The following is a 19,739-nucleotide window of genomic DNA, read 5'->3' as shown; positions in this document are numbered from 1 at the left end:
ACAGTTACATCACACTGAGAAAGTCTCACACACAACATATGCAAGTGCAACTGGAGGAAAACATTCATTACGACTGAATGCTTCCTCAGGATGGAACAAAAAGTGTTTTTGTTCCACTTCAAGGTTTGTTTGATAAACAGGACGAAGATACGACGATTGGGGTTTTGCCTCCAAATGTATTTGGATTTGTCAAACTAATTTCGAAACACACTGAGGCATGTTGGGACAGACGGAAGTAAGACGGAAAAGTTTATTACAGACACATTCTGATTGGCTGGTAAAAGGAGCATCCAGCAAAGGCTTTACTGCAGCCAGTGTTACTGATACAGTTACAAGCCTGGACCAAACTGGAACAAACCCACACATCTGCACTTCACTCTCTCTCGTCCCGTCTCCACTTCTTCATCCAAACAGAGAGTCGAGACCCAGCTGACGTGGCTTCTCATCAACTAACCTTCTGTAACATCAAACTGACGAGTCACCTTCAGAGGACAATCACCAGTCCTGCTTCGGACAATCTTAACAGAGTAGCATCGGTAATTACACTTGCTCTGCGTAGAGGTTAAGAAGACAGCAGCCACAGCCACCCACACACATACGCTAAGTGTCGTCACCTTAACACCACACAGGTCGTGCAGTCACCAGATATGGATCTGTCCAACGCTGGCAAATCCAAAACCTAAACATCACTCAACATTCCCTATGGATGCTGCCCTGTGATCACGTGACATCATTTTCTTATCTGGTGTTTGCTCTCACACATTCCACTTCATATCTATTCATATAATATCAAAAATTCTACATGTTGACCTCACCCTGGATGGTCTCACTGACATGCAGGTGTGCGCTTGTGTGTATTTGCATACTCTTAAAAAAGATATCTCGAGGACTACGTTGACGTCAGACTCCGGGGTTTTGTGATTAGTAGGATGTTGGCGTAGAGAGGTAGGTGGGCTTGTTACATGACATGCTCTGTGGGATTAGAGCAGCTGAGAAGGCTGATTAGAGCAGATGAGGGTGAGATTAGGCAGATGAGGAAGTTGGTGAGTGGCTAACTCTGAAGACAGCACAACGATGGAGAACAAACAGGTGGAATGAGGAGGAAAGGACGTAGTCGTAGGAAAAGAGAGAGAAGTGAAATTAAAATGTAAAGCAAGCGTCAATAAAAACAGACTAAACGCTGTCTGTTAGTCTGAAATGTTCCCAGGAGACACATCAGAGAAGGAGAGGAAGAGGATGAATAGAGAGAGAGGGTATGAACAAATGACAGGAAAGGGAGAGAGAGAGAGAGAGAGGGGCTGCCTGTTAGAAAGCAAGCAGACCAGCAGAACCAGCAGCCCAGCCTCTCGGGGCAGGGGGAGGATGGGAGCGAGGTGTCGTCTCCCCCTGTGCCTTCCACTTGTTGTCATGGTGATCACTTAACAGGCTTTGGCTGCCAGTTTCAATGCGCTTTATTTTTGGCACCGCTGGCATCTGCACCCAGAGTTGAGGCCAGAGGTGCAAACACCCGTATCCTCCTCACTCACGGTGGCAAAGGGCAGAGGAGATGTTGTCTTTCCTGACAGACAGAAAGACAGACAGAAACCCCGCACCTCCTCACCTACAGCCCACTGCCACCACAGCTTCCGCGTCTACTTATCACACTCCCTGTTCAAGATGGATGACATGTCTGTGGCAAGGTTGATGCGTGGCAACATGCCTGTCTGTGCCACATCTGCAACTGACAGCTTGTTGAATATTAATGAAGCAGTTGGTAAAGAGTGAGCAGAAACCATAACACCAAACTGACACAAGTGTTTGGAGAAGCTCGCGCTAATGCAGTTAATGCACGGCTGCTTCAGAGACAGCGAACACATGAGGGGCCTAAAGACCCAGACGAACACCAGGGAAATAGTGACTGGGTTTCATCTATTACCAAAGCAACAACCACCAGAAATCTTCAACCGGATCCTCCCTTCTCTATGTGTTCTTTGGGTTTAAGGCAGGGATCTGAAACTCAAATGAGCTGAGAGCTGGATGTGGGGATTTCATGGGCTGGGAATGGCACCAGGACCACAAGTTTGAAGTGTTTGAATTAAAGAGTAGACCTTTTTTAACATACCTTGAAGTAAGAAAACAGTTAATATGTTTTATACTTTTGGCCAAACATTACCAGGACTGAAAAAGTTCTTTTTTTTATTATTTACTTTGCATAATTCCAGAATATTTAGATATGGACAGAAATTCCATGCAGATGGTGGTAAATATAAGGTGTGGGTGCAATTCATGTGAAGGGTAATTTAAGAAAGGGAAATTGTTACATTTCAATGAGCTGCACACAAAAAAATATCCTCTGATTATTAGAAGAATAAAAATAAAAATAACATTTTTATTTGGTTCCTCTAACTGGTAGAACTTTTTGTCCAACATACTCTACTGAGGAGTGGGTGTTCAGGTGAGCGAAGCAGCAGATGAGGCAGGGGAAGAGCAGAGCGGCTGGCAGCCTTCGTCGAACCCTCAGGCAGAAGTAAGACAGCCTGAACTTCATGAGTCATCCGCTGCCTTTCTCTCCGTCTCTCTGACCTTTCAGTCTCTTACTCTTTCAATCTCCCTCTCACAGACTCTTCCGCTGTTACCTTTCATGTTATCGCCTGCCTTGTTTATTTGGCTGTTGCTGTATCTCTCCGCGTTCAATTGTATCTTCTGACACTGCCCGGTTCTCTGTTTATTGGCCATTTTATCTTCCCCTGCATCCTTTATTTGTCTTTGCGCATAAATTTCTTGCTCCACCCTTCTCATTGTTCCTCAGCTGTCCTCTTCTTCTCACCTCCACGTCCTTCCTTCTCATTGTGACATTCTCTTTTCCTGCCCCATGGTTATGCCTCTCCAGCAGCTGGGGTGTATATTTGCGCATGTGTGTGTACGTATGTGTCCTCCTGTGTGACAGATTGATTCTCACTCTGCTCATTTTGATGGAAAGGAGATGATGTATTCACCGAGTGGAAGCAAGAAGGTGACGGACAATGCACCCCCCGTGGTAAACTGACAGCATGTACATCACTCCAGTCTTAAACTGAAGCCTGGGTTTCTCTTTGGCTGCAAAATACTAGTTCTGTGCTGTTTACCCAAGATACAAATTGTAATGTACTTTCTGAGGGATAAAATTGGTGATTTTTTAAAGCCCTGCATCAATATTATGTGAATTTAAAGTGGTTGTTTTTGTCATAATTTAAATATAATATACCAGTTAAAGAAGCACATTTCTATTGCCGTCCAGTTGCTTTAACAAAATATTTGAAGGTAACACGGAGTTCTAAAACTGTAAGTGGTTCACTCCATGTTCCAGGTTTTTATGCCACCAGCTGGATTAAAGAAGCGCTGCCAGCCTGACAATGAGTAATTAATCAGGCGGAGATGAGAGGACACACGGTGGATAAACATAAACACAGTCAAAGAAAATGGCAAGCAACAAATGGGACAGCACCGCAGGACGGTAGAGCTCTGTCGGGGATTTAGATCGTCGGGCATCAGTTGGTATATGTTCAAATGTATTCAGGACATATATATACCCTGGATAATTAGGTGTTCTCGCAACCACTTTAAAAGTTTTTTGCTGTGCTCAATCAAGACACAATCATATTTCACCTTTGATGATGTTGTAGCTTCTACTACAATTAGATGAATGGTTTTCTCGTCCTTGTTGATAATTATTTGTTAAATGACATGCCATCTGTTACCCTTAGAAACACGGAGGGAGTCTGACCTTGAATCATCGCTATTGTATTATAGCTATGCTCTTGTTGTAAAAAGACAGGGGAGTATTACCTTGAAGAATTAACACATTTAAATTAAAGGGTTTTAAGTAACAATTGTTTTGAAATCTCACTGTGTTTAAAAGTGTTAAACACTGAGCAGTAAAATACAGAACATTTTCTTCTGAATTAAAAAGCACTAAAAATTAAAAAAAGAAAAATTGGGTCATGAAAACTAACTAAAAAATCTAGGTTTTTTATGCGCTTACTCAGTCTTCAGTATTTCAATTCCCATTATTCCTGTGCAGCAGCGCTTCTCATTTATCAACAATGACAGTAGGGTTCGAATAATAATGATGGATCCAGGAGCCAATCTCAGAGAAAATGCATACAGCATCAGGTTTTCTTTCACTCCATACATTGTGTTCTTGTATTGTTTTACTTCATGTTTTACACCAGGTGGTTACTCACCCCCACACTGATACTGGTTTAAATACCATTACTATAGAGAAAAATCTGTATGGAAACTGAACTCAGCCTGGGCCCCGGGCTGCAGCACTGGAGCCAGCAACACTTAGTCAGAGTCTGGCAGCAGGACGCAGCAGAGCGGCGCACCAGGAGATGAGGCCAGAGTTTCCATTATGTGGTGAGGGGAGCTAACATTCTCTTCCTACCACTGGCCTCGGCTGCTGGTGTAATGTTCCCTCCAGTGATGCAAAGAGGCAGCAGAGAGAAAAGGGAAACACAGTTTTGTAGTGGTCAGGACAGGGTGGAAAAAAATGGGGAGAGAGAGGATCAGGAAGGAAAAGAAGTCACTCAAGTGATAACCGGAGACCAGACAAGCCCTCTACCATACTATCATCATCTGCTGCCACCGGTTACCTAGCAACCCCAAGCTGCGGTTTGCAGGTGGCTCTTTCCTGACAGCAAGGCTGGGCGGGGGCTGCTGCGACTGCTGCTGACCGCTAACAGTTACAGCCATTTAATGTGGCACCTTTAGCAGCGTTGCACTGAAAACAGAGCCACGTTTCCTCCATGGTTACCACCAGCAGCCAGTCAAACAGGACATGGCTGTGTGCAGGAGATAGGCCATTTCCACTGCTGCAACAGAGTAAATTTGAAATCTGTTCTGTTTCTACTCAATCACTGCCAGGACTGTACAAATCAATTCATCAACTATTTATCGTAAAGAGAAATTCACAAAATGTTCAGGTCAACGGCTCCTCCTAGCAAATTATCACTAAATACCAGTTTTTGATGTCTGAAATGGCAGACATCACTGGCAGTAGATCATATCAGCTGTGGCTGATTAACAAAAAGTCTCCAAGTCATTTGCCCAGTCGCCAAATTGAAACTTGGCAGCATTTTTTCTTATATGCTGCAACTTGGTTTCTGTGCTAAGCCAAAGATAATTTGCTAAAGAAAAGAGGGGAGAAAAAAAATCCTCTGACATCATTTGACATCTGTATGTAGACTCAGGAACCAAGCAGCGCCAATATAGGACGAGCAAAGTGAAATTATGGTCAAAACACACTGCTGAAGTCCTGTATAAGACGTTCCATATTGTACATTCATCATGAACCTAGTGTGTTATTTGGCCTCTAACAGCTTCAGCGTACACAAAACACCCAAATTACCACGTTAACATTCTCTTCATCTCTCTTTCCTTCAGATTCTGTCTTCCATGATACAGCAGTATACTGTTTAAAATGTATATCTTGGCGGGGGAATGGGAACATAAGAATGTAGTGTCTGTGAATGTAAGTATTCTGGCAGATGAGGGAGAGACATTTCTTTTGTTATGATAACTAAACAGTTTATTGTTATAAACCAGTAGTTCAGAGAATTCAGTTCCACTCTTGAATCATAATGGTTTAATGCACTTTATCAATGTATTAAATTTGAACCAAAACTGTCTAAATTGTTGAGAAGGAAATCAAAACCACAGCTTTGACCAGAGTGTGTAATCAGCAGTTCCTGCTGCAGTGGCACAATGAACTGTGCACCAAACTATGGATATACAGCACCAAATGAATAAGAACTCTCAGTCACAACCTGGGCAGTCAGCCAGCAGCTGGACTGTGGTGCAAAAAAAGGCCTGGCATTATACACAGATGTGCCATCGGGTCAAACAACACTTTGTTTTCATCCCTGTCGTTCTGCAGCCTTTTCACATGGCACCCTGCCAGCGTCTGAACTTCTGGTTTAGGGAAGCTGAATTACTCACTTACTATTTCACTCACTCTTACCCACACACATACCATAAACACACACTCTTCATCTGCCTGTGACAATGCCAGGTCACTGCATGAGTTACATGGTGAAGGGTGAGTTGGGGGTGGTGGGTATAAGCACCCTTTGTTTGCAATCGTCTCTCTGCACTTCCCTCCCTTAACTTTGCCAAAAGTAACACACAAAGGCCACTTGTCCTGTGCTGCGAGTGCCCCACCCCTGTCACCACCCGTCTACCCTCCACACCAAGCCATCCCCTGCCAAGAAAATGAGTGCACGCCTGTTTTAAATGGTACCCACTGTGTGCACAGGCGGACTGGGCTCCTACTCTACCATGGGACAAAAGCGGGTGTCAGCAGCATCCATGGCACGACCACACTGGTTCACCCCACCCACCCCTCTCTCTTTTCCCGCTCTTTTATTCCCTTGCGTTGCCCCCAGCTACGGAACGCTCCAAGAGCCTGAAAATCACAGAGGAAGAGAAAGACGGAGCCAAGTGCAGCAGGATGGGGTGGACCTCAAAATGACAACACTGTTGGACTCCTCTCCTACCTATCAAAGCACGCACACACACACACACACACACACACACACCCACGAGAAACACTTTTTTTCCCTCCTCCTTTCTCCCACCCATCTCCATCCACCCACCTCCCACATGCCACACTTTATTAGACATCCAGTAAAGAAAACAGGAAACATGCTGCTTGCCTGGAAAATGTTGTCTCCACATTCTTCGGCTTAAAAACTATGCATCGCAGCAAAAGCTGAAGATGATGGAGATGAGAATGGGCAAAAAGGGGGAAAAAACAGCAGTGGAAGACCCTCCACAATACTCCAATGAGGGTGCTCCCCCTCTCTTCTCCTCCTCCAACACTCCTTTAACCCCCCTCCCCCCTCCACTGGAGTTGCTCCTCTTGATCTGGACCTTTTGGTGAGGGGAAGGGGATTTCTGCAGAGCTAGCGCTCACTAAGACCCCAGCTGCATCTCCAGTCCATGCCTCCTAGGACCAGGAAGAAAAGCAACATACGCCTGCAGCGCCTCTCTGTGCACACTCACACACACACACAGACACACACACACACAGCGACGTGCAGGCTGCTGATCGGGTGGTAGTGGGCTGGAAGAAGGCGGAGGTGATGCTTTTGTCCTTTAATTTTAATCTGTCAGACGGAAAACGCTGTGGCCGCGAAGCGCGATGGCTGGAATCTCACTCTCTGCTGTTTCCTCTGCTTTTAGCTGCGCAACATCTATTCACTCTGCGTCTCACTCTGCCTCAATGTTTCCCTCTCCCTCTCTCTCTGTCTGTCCCTTCAGTTCTTTTCCCCAGGCTTTGTCCTGAGCGGATAATAACCCAGAGGAGGGGCAGAAAAGAGAAACTGCAGCAGGAAAAAAAGTGTCAAAAATCAAAAAATGCCAGCTCAAACATGTGGAGCTAAGCTCTCTGGACTCGCACAATTTACTCCACGGCTGCGCTCACTTCATAGGATCTGCACACACACACACACACACACACACATACACACAAACACACTCCAGCTCATTCCCTCCTCCCTTTTTCCTCCCTCTTCCACCCATTTTAATGTTTTATTTCTGATCTGGACTCCACTGTGCTTTAAAAACACCTCCTCGTCGTCATTCTCTGGCTCTTGACTATTTGGATTGCTATAATGCTTTCACACTTTCTATCTAGATCCTCCACCCCAAACAAATCACAATCACACAAACAGTTTAATTTAGAGTCACACTCTTCAATCTTCGTGGGAATATCTATCACGCAAGTATGCACACACACACACTCACAGACATCTTTTAATTAGAGGAACAATGTAAACATTCAAGTCACTCCAGCAGTAACGTTACAGTTGTGGAGTTGGCTGTATTTTTCGCACAATCGGAGAAGTCATCAGAACACTGTGTTAAGTTCACAGTTTGGTCCCTGAAGGAGAGGGAGCCAACTGACAGATCGCTCTGCTGAGTGACTGCGAGGACGAGCGAGTTTAGAATAACAATGTAATCACAGCCTCCTTGCAACAGTGCAGTGTGGATGGAGCAAAGCGAGGCACATCCACACGAATAAACACACACATATGCACACACATCGCCGGCTGCACGACAGGCGCAACCAATAGACAAAGAAGCCAGCACGGTCACACGACAGAACTGATTATCACTGACAGTAGAGTGGAAAGGTGGAACTGCCTGAGCAGTTTCAGCTCAAGGGATGAGTAGCTGGATGTTTCCATCTCAGTGTGAGGCCATTTTTGTTTTTATTTGTTTAGTTGTATATTAATTGCGGGTAGGTCTGTCCATGGGACCACAGCTGTCTTCACTGAAGAGGAAACGCGGCATGTCAGCTGAGCCACTGTCTGCAGCCATGACACATCTGAGGGAGTGTGGCCATCAAAGGCAACGGCCCCCACTTCCTGCCAGCCAGCTTAAAACACACACGTCCACGTACGCTTCACAGAGTGTGAGGATATGGCTGCCCCTCTGATCTCTGTCTCTTCAATAACATTAGAGTATGTGTAGTAAAAGGGAGGGAGGGAGGGGAGTTGAGATGAAACTTGGCCGAGCTTTGAGTTATAATACACCAGCCTGTCACTTTAACACCACGGACAGCAGTCAGTGATTGATTGCTGGATCAGACAAGTCAGTCAGTCTATTTAACTGTTTATTTACACTACCTTCCACAGTGGGCAACCTGACCCCAGAATCTGTAAAAAAAATAGCTAACGAATAAAGGTGATTAATTAAAGCCATCACATCTGTAAAATGAAGTCAGATTTTAGCTGTGATCTAACTTTTGTTTGATGGTCAGCTTTGATGAAACCACACCGTAACACTAAAATTAGCTTGGCTGATTTGAGTTCTAGCTCTATCAAATGACTGCTCAGTAAAGACACTGCAAGTTCTCCAGATGTGAAGGTCGGTTATTTACAGGTTCTTTCCAAAAGCCCAAAACATAAAAAACTGAAATTTGGATTATATAGGCCACTGGCAGACAAGGACTAGCTTCAACTATGGGACCATTATCAGGGGAAAGAGATATAGATATAATAAAGATAAATTAGCACAAGTTTCAGAATTTCTTTTAAACTTGCAAATTCCTCTAAGGGGGATTGTTGTTCCCTGGGGCGCTGTGGTGATCTTTACAGCAGGTGGCAAGTTGGTTGATCACCTCCTGATTACTGCAGATCGAAGTGAATCACCATGGAAATCACAGCTGGACAGAGGAAGTGAGTAACAGGCAGCTACATGCCTGCTGTAGTACATGTGCTCATGACTCCAGTAGCTGCGGTGCATGTAGCTACACATTGGAAGGAGGTGAGTAAACACTAATAAGAACAGATTGGCAGAGCAGGCCCCCCTCCTCTAACTCACACCAACTCACACCCTTCCTCTTTCAGATGTAGAACAGCCGGACTTGGGTCTAAACCCGTAGTGAAGGCTACATCTGTTCGCCCCTCAGCCACTACTGCCAGAAATGCAACCTCGCCTTTAAGCACACACCCAGTTAACGCATGACTTTCATGTAGAAAGCCAAGTCAGTTCAGTAAACCTCCCCCTGAGCTATAAGGACTCCTACACTTTTGCAACTTTTTACTATAAATTAATTAGGGATCATATGTTCATTCATGTCACAATCTGGGTAGAAAAAAACTCCAACAAACATTTTTTTAGCATTCAGATGCTTCAAAAACAGTGGCCATGCTATAGAAAAATATTTCAAAAAAGGAAAGGAAAGTGAACTCCTTGTCACTGTGACACAGCACACCACTGCACACAACCAAATGTGACCTCTGCTTTTAACCCATCACCAAAGTGAACAGTGGGCAGCTTTAAGGGCCCGGGGAGCAGTGAGTGGGGACGGAGCCATGATCAGAGCACCTCAGTGGTAACTTGCCCCCGCAGCCACCAAATATTTGATAAGGAAAACGTCTTCTGTTTTGTAAATGTTTTAGTATTTTTTGTGAGGTAGTAGTTTTGTATATCTTGTTTTGAAAAACTTTTAGAAAAAAAACCCAAACATTAAAGTAGCACTTTTCACTAAATAAGAATCAGACTTTTGGGGGGATAATAATGAAATGTTAAGCACTTTCAAACCTTCCATGTTAACTTAGGCAAATAAAAATGCCTATTATAATTCCCTTTGGTTGAGTTTACTTCAGCAAATACGCTCATTCAAACAGTGAGGCTTAGAAGTAGTCTCTGGGCGATCGCAAAAAAATTCTACAGTGGTTGGTTTGTGGTGGAAACACGATCCGACCTCAGTCTGACCCAACCACAAGGTGTTGTTTGAGCCTGAATGATCCCATAGTCTCGTAAGCTTTTGCAAAACTGATTTTGAGTGTGTGTAATCCTTAGAAACTCAGAGCCAAAACCAGAAACTGAAGCCTGTGCAAAACAGGACTGGAAACATAGTATTATTAGGAAGCGATTTAGACCGAAACAAACAAACAATAACCAACACAATATAACCACAGGCCTTTTAACTGTCTTTGAACTGTATGTCAGTAAACATGCCTTAAAAACCAACGCCGGCATTTTGATACGTGTGTGATTACTTAATACTCTTCTAAGACCTTCTGCCCAAAGAGTTTGTCCAAAGGTGGACTTGAAGCCTGTGTTTGCTCATTTTTAAGACTGTGTCTGTTTGACAAACAGTCACTGCACAACATAGACACACACTGGATACAGCTCCATAAAACATCCAAAAACTCCTCTGACATTTTCTTTGTCCTTTATGCTCCGTGACTCAGAGGGATTTAGGAGTAAAATGGCTGATCATTAATGGAGTGGACATGCTCAGTGTGACAAGAGGTGGAGAGAGGGTGGGAATCGAGGGGCAGTCGTGGTGTAGCTTTTTGTAAGCAAGTCTAATTTTCCTTTGGTGAATATTTATTCAGGGAGGCCCAGGTTTATCCACTGAGAGGCACCTGCAAAGGCAAGAGCCAATGTAAATACTGCGGCACATATTCTGATATTCACATATACACACAGGCACAAACATCAGTGCCCACCCTCTCAGCAGCAGGTCCAGATAACGACCCTGAGTCAACACTGCTTCTCTACTTTTGTCTATGCCAGGGTGCCTTCGTTACAATTGATGAGGAACTACTACAAGAGAGCATTTAAAAAGTGAGGTGATGAACAAAGAAAGATTCAAATAGAAAATAAAAAAAAAGAAGTTGCAAGAAAGAATCACAGGAAAAGGGAAAAAAGGAAAGAAAGAACTAAATTACAACATGAGAATGCAAATGAGTGTTATTTCATTTAGGGGGAACCAGGGAGGGAAGGCAGGGTTTTATTTTCCAGGCAGCAACAGCCCCTCTGTGGTCTCTGGATCAGCCGCAGCAGCAGTGAAAAACAGCCAGAAAAAGTGGTCATTCTCACTCTGCCTTATTATTCAGGCAAAAAACTTTAAACAAAAAAGATAGAAAGAAAGAAAAAGAACAAACAGAAAATTCCACTCTTCTCAGAGGGTGGTGAAGACATAAAACAAAATTATATTTACATCAGTGCCACTGTGGCTGCCATCGCCACCTTTTGCTACTTCCATCACAGCCAACCCCCCCCTCCCTCTACTCTCCCATTGACAATGAGACAATAAAGTTCCTTGAAATTGGCAATCTCTCCCCCCCCCCCAAAAAAAACCCAGCTTGACCAGAAATTCTGGTGCCACCACTGTCACCTCCCCCATCTCCAAAACAGAATGGGAAAGTGAATGTGTGCGAGAGGGAAAGGGTTCAAGGGAGCCAGCTGCAGGTGGTCTCCAGATGTGGTGGCTATGGGGACGGGCCACTCTGGCGCTGTTAAGAGTGACTTAGTGCTCCCTCCTTCCCCTTTTTCCCTGCATTGCTCCTCCTTCTCAATCAGTGACAGGAGCCATCTGGCCTGGCAGAGAGTGGAGATGCAGCAGAGAGTCCCATCCTCCCAAGTGTGGCCCCTACATGCCACTCAGCAGAGTGCATGGGTAAATAAAGTGCATGCAGACACACACGTTCAAACCTCCTCGCACATTTTCATCTGAGCCGTCACATGGCTATTAACCCATCCGAGCCACGGCCCAGCTGTGCTCCATTACGATAAATACACAAGGGTCGTGGGGTCTTGTCAGCCAGGATTCAGCCTTCAAATATTAGGTGTCCACTTACAGCCTTTTAAAGCTCACTTCGCTAAGGACTTCATCATCCTAACTCTACCTCGTTTATCATCCCACACCCGTGGAGAAAAACTCCACCTTCTGTCCCATCCTTCTCCCTACATCATGGCAGATGATATTTCACACCATCTCACAAAGCATAGACCCCTTTTTTGTCTGTTACCCACAAGCCACTGTAACTGGAGTTTGCACTTGGGTCACTTGATACGACACCTGGAACACCTGACACCTATAGGCTTCACTGACGCTGTCCTATTTCTCGCGTGCCGTCGCCAATTTACATCTCCTTAGAAGCAGTAGTTACACTGTGGTTGAGCATTCTCAAGAGCCCCAAAACCCTTTCCTGGAAGACAAATAATTTGTCTTTTTTTAAGTCATCGGAAAATAAAACAGTCAGTATGAGAATACTTGTGGAAAAGGTTGGTCACTTAAACCCCTGGCTGATTTCTGCAGGCACATTTGGTTTGACTATGGCTTGGGAATAATCTTATAATGGATTCCTGGGTAATTGTCTATGCTGCAGTAGAAACAGAGAATGGAGGAAAATGGACTGGAAGACTTTAAGGCTAAATGGTAGTGGTAATATAATGTCCATGGAAAAAGACAGACAAAACACGTGCGTGCTGTTTTTTTTTCCAGATAGAATGAAAAATACTATTCCACCCAAATATACAACCTGGATAGTGATATAGGTGAAGACACACCGGTTTATCCAGTTGAGTGATTAGCTACGGAAGAAGATGTCAAGACGTAACTTGTCCTTAAAATAACGGTTAACAAATTTTGTTTGTAATACATTACAGCTAGTATTCCAGACCCATTTTAGGAAGTGAATGTGGGTCCTGCATCATTGTTTCCAACTGTTTTGGGTTCTCTCCAACCAGACTAAAAAGGACCCAGCACTGTTTTTCAAACTCGTCATTATAGGGGCTCCAACCCTTAGTAGCCGTGAGAAATCGAATTTTGTACTTTAAACCTAGCATGTTTAAGTACAATAAACAATAAGTACAGCCAAATACGTATTTAAACATGAGAAAACTACGAGCCTCCTTCTTTACATGTCCTTCTTTACCTTCATTTTGGTGTCTGCTCTGATGAAGTTTAGAATGGTTATCCTTGTACCCTGTATGTCCATTGTACATATTCTCACACAGGGATGTTCTGAGAGTCCCTACAGCATTGTGGGCCGCTGAGCTAAATGAGCGGCAACCAGCAGAATTGATTTGCAGCAGATACCACAGATCAAACCGCAGGACAAAAGACACGGCAGGAGGACAATGGAGAAACACATTGGGCCACATGGGAAATGAACGACAACTGGTCGATTAGAACTACCACAAAAACATCAGGCATGTCTGTTCCATGAAGGACAAGTTATCAAAATGTGTTAGCTATGTTAGCAGACAAACCAGATCTTACAAGTAATATATGCACAGGAACAATGGCTTCTTTATTTTCTTTCTTTTCATCTTGTCTCTCATCAATCTTATTTCTCACTCACTCCTATCTTTTCCTCTCTTTACCATCTCATTAATAGGCACAAAAGAAAGTAAATATGTGAGCGAAGTAAAGCAAGCGGTTAACCTTTGAAATACTCCTGCAATGAGATCTGGCACTCTTTACTCTTTTGAGCTGACAAAAAATGAAGGAAAAAAAAAACAAGGCTGGCCACCACTTCAGAGAGGATATTCAATATCCATGAGCTTTTTCATTTCACACTGATGAATAATTCAGGGTGACCTGCCCACCACTGAGTGAGAGAGGAAGAAAGAAAAGAAGACAAAATAAAGAGGGCCGGGGAGGTGCATGGAGGTAGTTGTCTGTTTTAGTAGATGCAGCTGTTGCAGTTGGATATGCACATAACAGAGTTCCTGCCCAGCTGCCACAACAAATGAAGTAATTTATGACAGACTCAACGATAGATCATTAGGGAGATTATACCAAAGTACTGCTATTCTTACAGCATCAGCAAGGCATGTTCAACACAACATTGATGTACTGCAAAACACGTAGCCATGGGAAAACAGATACATGGGCATGACCATAACCAAGGTTTCCAGGTCACAGTGTAACAACACAGAGCTGCTGCATGTACTTATCAGAAAAACTAGGTTATAACACTTCTAACATTTCTTCAGGCTCTCAAAATGCTGATGTTAATAAAGAGGTTTTAATATACACAGGATGTTAGGAAATTCCAAACAGGAGATAATTTACAATGTGACTTGATGTTCATTAAAAATCTAACATTAAATCAACTTCAGCTGTATGTGTAAAAACAGAGTAAATGGGACTGAATTAAGAGGAATATATTTTTTTGTTTTGTTTTTAGGCAATAAACTTGTTCCATGTTGACTGTTTGATTGTTTTAAAAATGCACCAAATCATATTGGGTCCAATGTTGGATAAGGACGGCTTCTGCCCTTGGTATTATGCTATATCCTGTACAAAGGTCAGAGGCTACTGTCATGCGTGCGCACACAAATACACACAAAACACTGTGACACTCCAAGCTGTCACAAGCAGAGGAAGACCAGCTGTTTTTCATGCTCCTGAAGGCTGCGTTTCCTCCATGGGTTGGCTGGCTTAAGATCAACCATGAGAAAACTATGGAGGCTATGGAGGAGTGAGTGGTAGTGGGTTTGAAGGGAAACAGCTTTTTTTCTATTCTGAGAAAAAAGCCCAACTACAATGGGGGGAAAAAAAGATTTCTTGGCCAAATTTCCCGGAGGACACAAACAGTACCAATGCGAAGTGAAGATTGAGCTGGAGATAGTTCATGTAACATTTAACAGGTTCTGGACAAACAGGAGACACATGCCAGTGGAACTGCATACAAATAAGTTCAAAAATTGAAGGGTGTAAGATGTAGATTTTTCAATACAAGCCGTCGCTGTGGAGAGAACACATTGTAGCAAGAAAACTGCAGCGTTTAGGGATTTTGATACTAAATTGCACCAAAGAAGACAACAATTAATGCTTAAGTATTCATTTCCTGCAGACATAGGACACTATCGATGGATACGACAAATATACGAATTTGAACTGTAAAATCTTGCTTCATGGATACACTGGGTATTATGCAGCCACACTCCCTGTAATAACCCCTGACCAATGCCATGTGAGCTGAAACCTCTTGTCTGTCTCCACTCATTCATATCAGTAGGATTACTGAGGATGACATAGAGCCCTGCTGACACGTGATGCCTGTGTGGAATCATCTGCACACAACTATGCTAGCGTTATAACACAAACACAAACAGATGGACACTAGGATTTTCCTCCCCCTAATTCTTAGCCTTTACCTAGACAGGTAATGTAAGCTATTGGCCCTCTACAATCACCCTGACTTATTATCATGTGAAGAACAAATAAGGAAGGATTCACTTTTAAAGCAGCAAATGTATTATTCAAAATGTTTCCGTTATATATTTTGGCCAACGGAAGAGGAAGACATGCAGAGTAAAGTTAAGGGTCTTGTCCCCATGTCCTGCTGTCAGTTTCACATGAAGATAACCACATCCTGCTGCTGAGAGAAGCATGACCGTGTAAATTTGTGACAGCAGCCTTTTTTTCCATAAATACACATGTAAAGTGTAACTCACTCACTCAGTACATTACTTGTTTCAGGGAAGTTTAGTGCGAACATCAAAGTTTGAGAAATGTTAGGCAAGTAAAACACTGCAAGTAGTGGGAACTGAAATCAATGACCAACACCGGAACAAAGCAATTTGGCCAAGGTCATCTAAGATAATATTAGGAATGCATCATCATGGATGTACTTCTAAACTTAGACAGGGATATTAAAATCTCATTCATGCCCCTCACAGGAAGGTTACAAAGCTGTTAATCACAACGGTAATGGCATCCTGCCAAAAAGATTAAAAAAAAAAAAAGAACATGGTACGATTTGAGCAACGTCTCCTAAACAGTTTTTGTGACATGAGGACAGGGTCATCTGCAAAACTGACATATAAAGGTGAACACTTCAACTGACAAATCCCATATGGCTACATGGGCCTTGTGCCAAATTCCAATCCCTCTATCTACTTCCTGTGAACTGTAGTCCTGCCTGTGCACATCCCCACTTTCTAAATCTCCGCCCAGGAAAAGTACAGCTGAAGGTGCTCTGAGGATTATCTCTACAGAGAAACCACGTGCTGTCATTTGCAGGCGACACAAGAGCGTTCACTTGTGTTAATCTACTGAGCACGCATACCATGCTAGTCACTAGCCAATCACTACTCTGGCTCCACAGGGCTGCTACTCTGCTTCACATGATGCTAATGTTGCTTGTACCCACCTGTGCTGCTGTGTAGGATACCACTGACAGACACGTCCATGGCTAATGCCAGGGCTGCACGGCGCTCTCTCTCGCTGCTTTAGGTTGAAGGGAACTGCAGTTGCTAAGCTTGACTCAAAGGTTTAATGCCATTATTAACTCTACTTTACGGCTTTAGCCAACCAAGACAGCTCCCAGTTGAGAGGAGTACACAAGCAGGACCCTCCCACCTGCAATTGGTGAGGACTTTGATCTAGGCTTTTTTTAAAAAAAAAAACTAATTTGCTTGGAAAAATCATATTTGTTAATGTTTGTCTCATATTGACAAAGATGAGTCACTGGCTTTCATCAAAATACATGTTTGCAAGCATGGAACACTATGCATGTAACAGGAAAGGCCATTCAATGGTGCACTTAAGCCACTGGACCATAGAGAATACCAATCTCTTAAGATGTACACAGTCCAAAGAAGTGGGGTGGAGGAGTGTGCTGAAAAAAAAAACATGTTTTCATTAAGTGCTTAGCTGGATCTTATAATTTTGACTATTTTTTTTCCTTCTGAAAACTGCAAATGGCCTCTAAAAAAAGGAGCAACAACTGTACAAAAAACTAAATGCAACACTGCACGCAGGGAACCACTTTTCCCTCTATCCCTCAGATATGAAGAGTATTCATCTCTGATTACCAGGAGAGCTAGGTTGCCTAGCAACGCACAATTAAGATGCATCTATTGGGGGTACCCCATTATCAGATAAAGTTAAAGAAGCAACAAATGTCAGCAACATGGAAAAAAGGCAAGTGCATTAAAAGTGCATTTAAGAGGTTAAAAAAGACTTCAATGTTGACCTTGAGAAGCAGAGTGTTATATTTTCATGAAGCTCTGAAAAAGACCTCAGCTCAGTTCCCCCTCTTCCTTGGATCTTGCACCTCGCCTATTATTTCCTTGACAACACATGAGAGGGAAGCCACTTTATATAAGTCATTACTCAATATCAAGTGCACAGCCCACAGACCTATTAAAGAGGCAGGGACGATGCAGGATTGCATGTCTTAAAGGAAGGTTATAAGATTCCGCTCTTTCTTAAGATGATCAACTTGAGATGGATACTAAATCAGCTTGTTAGAAGTAGAGATATTAGTACTTTTGATATAAGTACTGACATTCGCTGTTATAAAATGGCATAAGACCCATTTGACCTTTAATCAGACAGAAATTCTACCAAAGAACATAAAAATGATGTGTTTAGATGAGAACAAAACATATGTATGAATACAGAATACAATGAAAAGATCTGTGTACTCTCCCTGCAGCCGCACAGTTCAGAAATATTTAAAAGTGAAACTATTTATTACCGTCACATAACCTGTTTTTGACTATTTTATATCTATTCTGTTTTTATCAATGGCCACAAACTTGTTGTTGAAATTATTTTAGTTTAAGCATAGGAAATGTGGAAGAAGGATTTTCTGTTGTGGAATACAACTGTGGACTAACAACAGTGCCTCTAAAAACAGGTGCTTAAAATAGTCTACACAGCTATACATCCAATTAGTCTAATGGGATTTTAGGTGCTCAAGCCATTGATTAGGAGAGAGTCGAGTGTAAAATAGAGTGAGAGCAATTTTGCATCAAAGAAAAAAAACCTAAATGTGTTAAAGATTTGGAGTGTATTTAATATCAAGACACATTTTAGAACTCTGCAATGATCTAATGTAAGTCTGATGTAAGAATAGGTCAGAGGCTCATTCTGGAGATCCTTAGCAACAAACACTCACTTTTATTCTAAATCATTATTTTTTTAATTGTTTTGTAATTTTTTTAATAATATCTTCTTAGGCAATCTAAAAAGCTTGAAACATGTAATTTTGTTTTCAAACAATTAAAGCAGATTTACTGGTCAGATTTCACTAGTACCTAACCATTGAATTATCTACAAATATTTGTTGGAATAAAACTTGCATGCAGAAAAAAATAAACTAAATTAGCTTAGCTAGTTTTTTTAATCAGATAAAATAAAATAAAAATAAAATAAAATTAGTTATTTGTAGGAGATGGCATAAGGTAACAGATAAGACAAATGAGGTTTCACATTACTTGTGTCAGGCGGGGTAACCATGGTTGGGACAATAACAGGTGGACCAGTGCGACGCCCTTGCATCTTGGAGTTATTAAGATTTTGTGCATGTAGAGCAGAGGTAGAAGTCACAGGAGCCATGGTATTCTCATGAGAAACACCCATTCCTTTCCGGAGTAGTTGGGGGCTGTGGATAGGGCTTGACATTGCTATTGGTGACGAGGGAGGAATATTGTGGGGTCTCTTCATCAGCTCCATGGGAGAATAGGAGCCAGAAAAGGTTTTAGGGGCTGCTCCAGGGGTGCCCGGAGCTGGTGGAGCCTGGTGTCCAAGAGCAGACATGGCAAGGCCAGTGTGGGCGTTGTACATAGAGAAGGGTCTTCCCTGTGTCACAGCATTGTTGTATCCTCCAGGGCTTATTGGAAAAGCTCCACCTGCCATGGGCCGTGTCCCTGGGTAGCTGGTGGTCTCCAGGAGATGTTGGGATGGTGCGCTACTTGGTCTTCTGCCGAGAAATTCTCCCATCCTGGGGGACACTGTCTGCATGTTGGTGGAACTCTGCTGCATCAAACCAGGGTCCATAGTTAAACCCTGGGGCTGCATGTAGAGGTCGTTACGATGGCTGAAGCTGTTGGATCTTGTACGTCCCAATGTCCCACCTGTCTTGCAACCAAGCACAACGCGGGACAGTACACGGGCCTGGGCCAAATTTGGGGCCACAGAGCGAATATCATGATCTTCCATCATCCCCAGGGTAGTTGTTGAATCAAAGCCATGTTGCAACAGTAGAGTGATTGTGCTTTCAGCCAAACCTTCAGCTCGCAAAAAAGCCAGGAAAGCAGGGTCCACCATCTTCTTAGGGTCTGTCGCACTAGGATGGTGAAGAGGCAGGCTGGAGGTTACTCCTGCTGTATTAGCCACCATGGTTGAACTTGGGTCATAGTGTGGGTCATAAGGCAATCGCTGGGAGGCTATGGCGCCATAAGACCGTGAAAGAGCTCCGTCCATTCCTTGGGATGCTGGATCCACCACAGAACTGGTGGCAACGGGCTGATAAGAATCCAAAGGCAGGCTGTTTATATTGTTGAAAGCTTGATGGCCCAAAAAAGACGGTAGTTCTGAAGGGTAAAGCGGAAGAGGGGCTTGGACCCTGTAGACTCCAGCAGCAGGAGAGCTGTCGCAAATACGCCGAACGTCTGGGATCATCTTAGATCCCAGAGCTTCCCTGTACAAACGGCTCAGCTCATGAAGG

General features: G+C 43.3%; 2 protein-coding genes across 6 annotated transcripts in view; both read right to left on the bottom strand.

The window, feature by feature from the left end:
• Positions 1-19,739, bottom strand: part of LOC103381637 (C-terminal-binding protein 2) — a 79,581-nt gene that overhangs the window by 16,844 nt on the left and 42,998 nt on the right. The window contains exon 1 of one of the 5 annotated variants that reach the window (XM_008314095.3): positions 6,675-7,463. The exons of the other annotated variants lie outside the window; for them this stretch is intronic. Within the exon in view, the coding sequence (XP_008312317.1) occupies positions 6,675-6,696 (22 nt within the window). The 5' untranslated portion in view covers positions 6,697-7,463. Of the gene's footprint in view, positions 1-6,674; positions 7,464-19,739 lie in introns of those variants that run through there. 5 annotated transcript variants of the gene reach the window in all.
• LOC112487327 (uncharacterized) overlaps positions 18,426-19,739 on the bottom strand; it is a 4,501-nt gene continuing 3,187 nt past the window's right edge. The window contains exon 2 of the mRNA XM_025057657.1: positions 18,426-19,739. Coding sequence (XP_024913425.1) covers positions 18,452-19,739 — 1,288 coding nt within the window. The 3' untranslated portion in view covers positions 18,426-18,451.

This window comes from Cynoglossus semilaevis, chromosome 8, assembly GCF_000523025.1.
Source record: "Cynoglossus semilaevis isolate Cse_v1.0 chromosome 8, Cse_v1.0, whole genome shotgun sequence".
Classification (NCBI taxonomy): domain Eukaryota; kingdom Metazoa; phylum Chordata; class Actinopteri; order Pleuronectiformes; family Cynoglossidae; genus Cynoglossus; species Cynoglossus semilaevis.
Note: the sequence above shows the minus strand (reverse complement) of the source record. Positions and strands in the feature narration are given on the sequence as shown.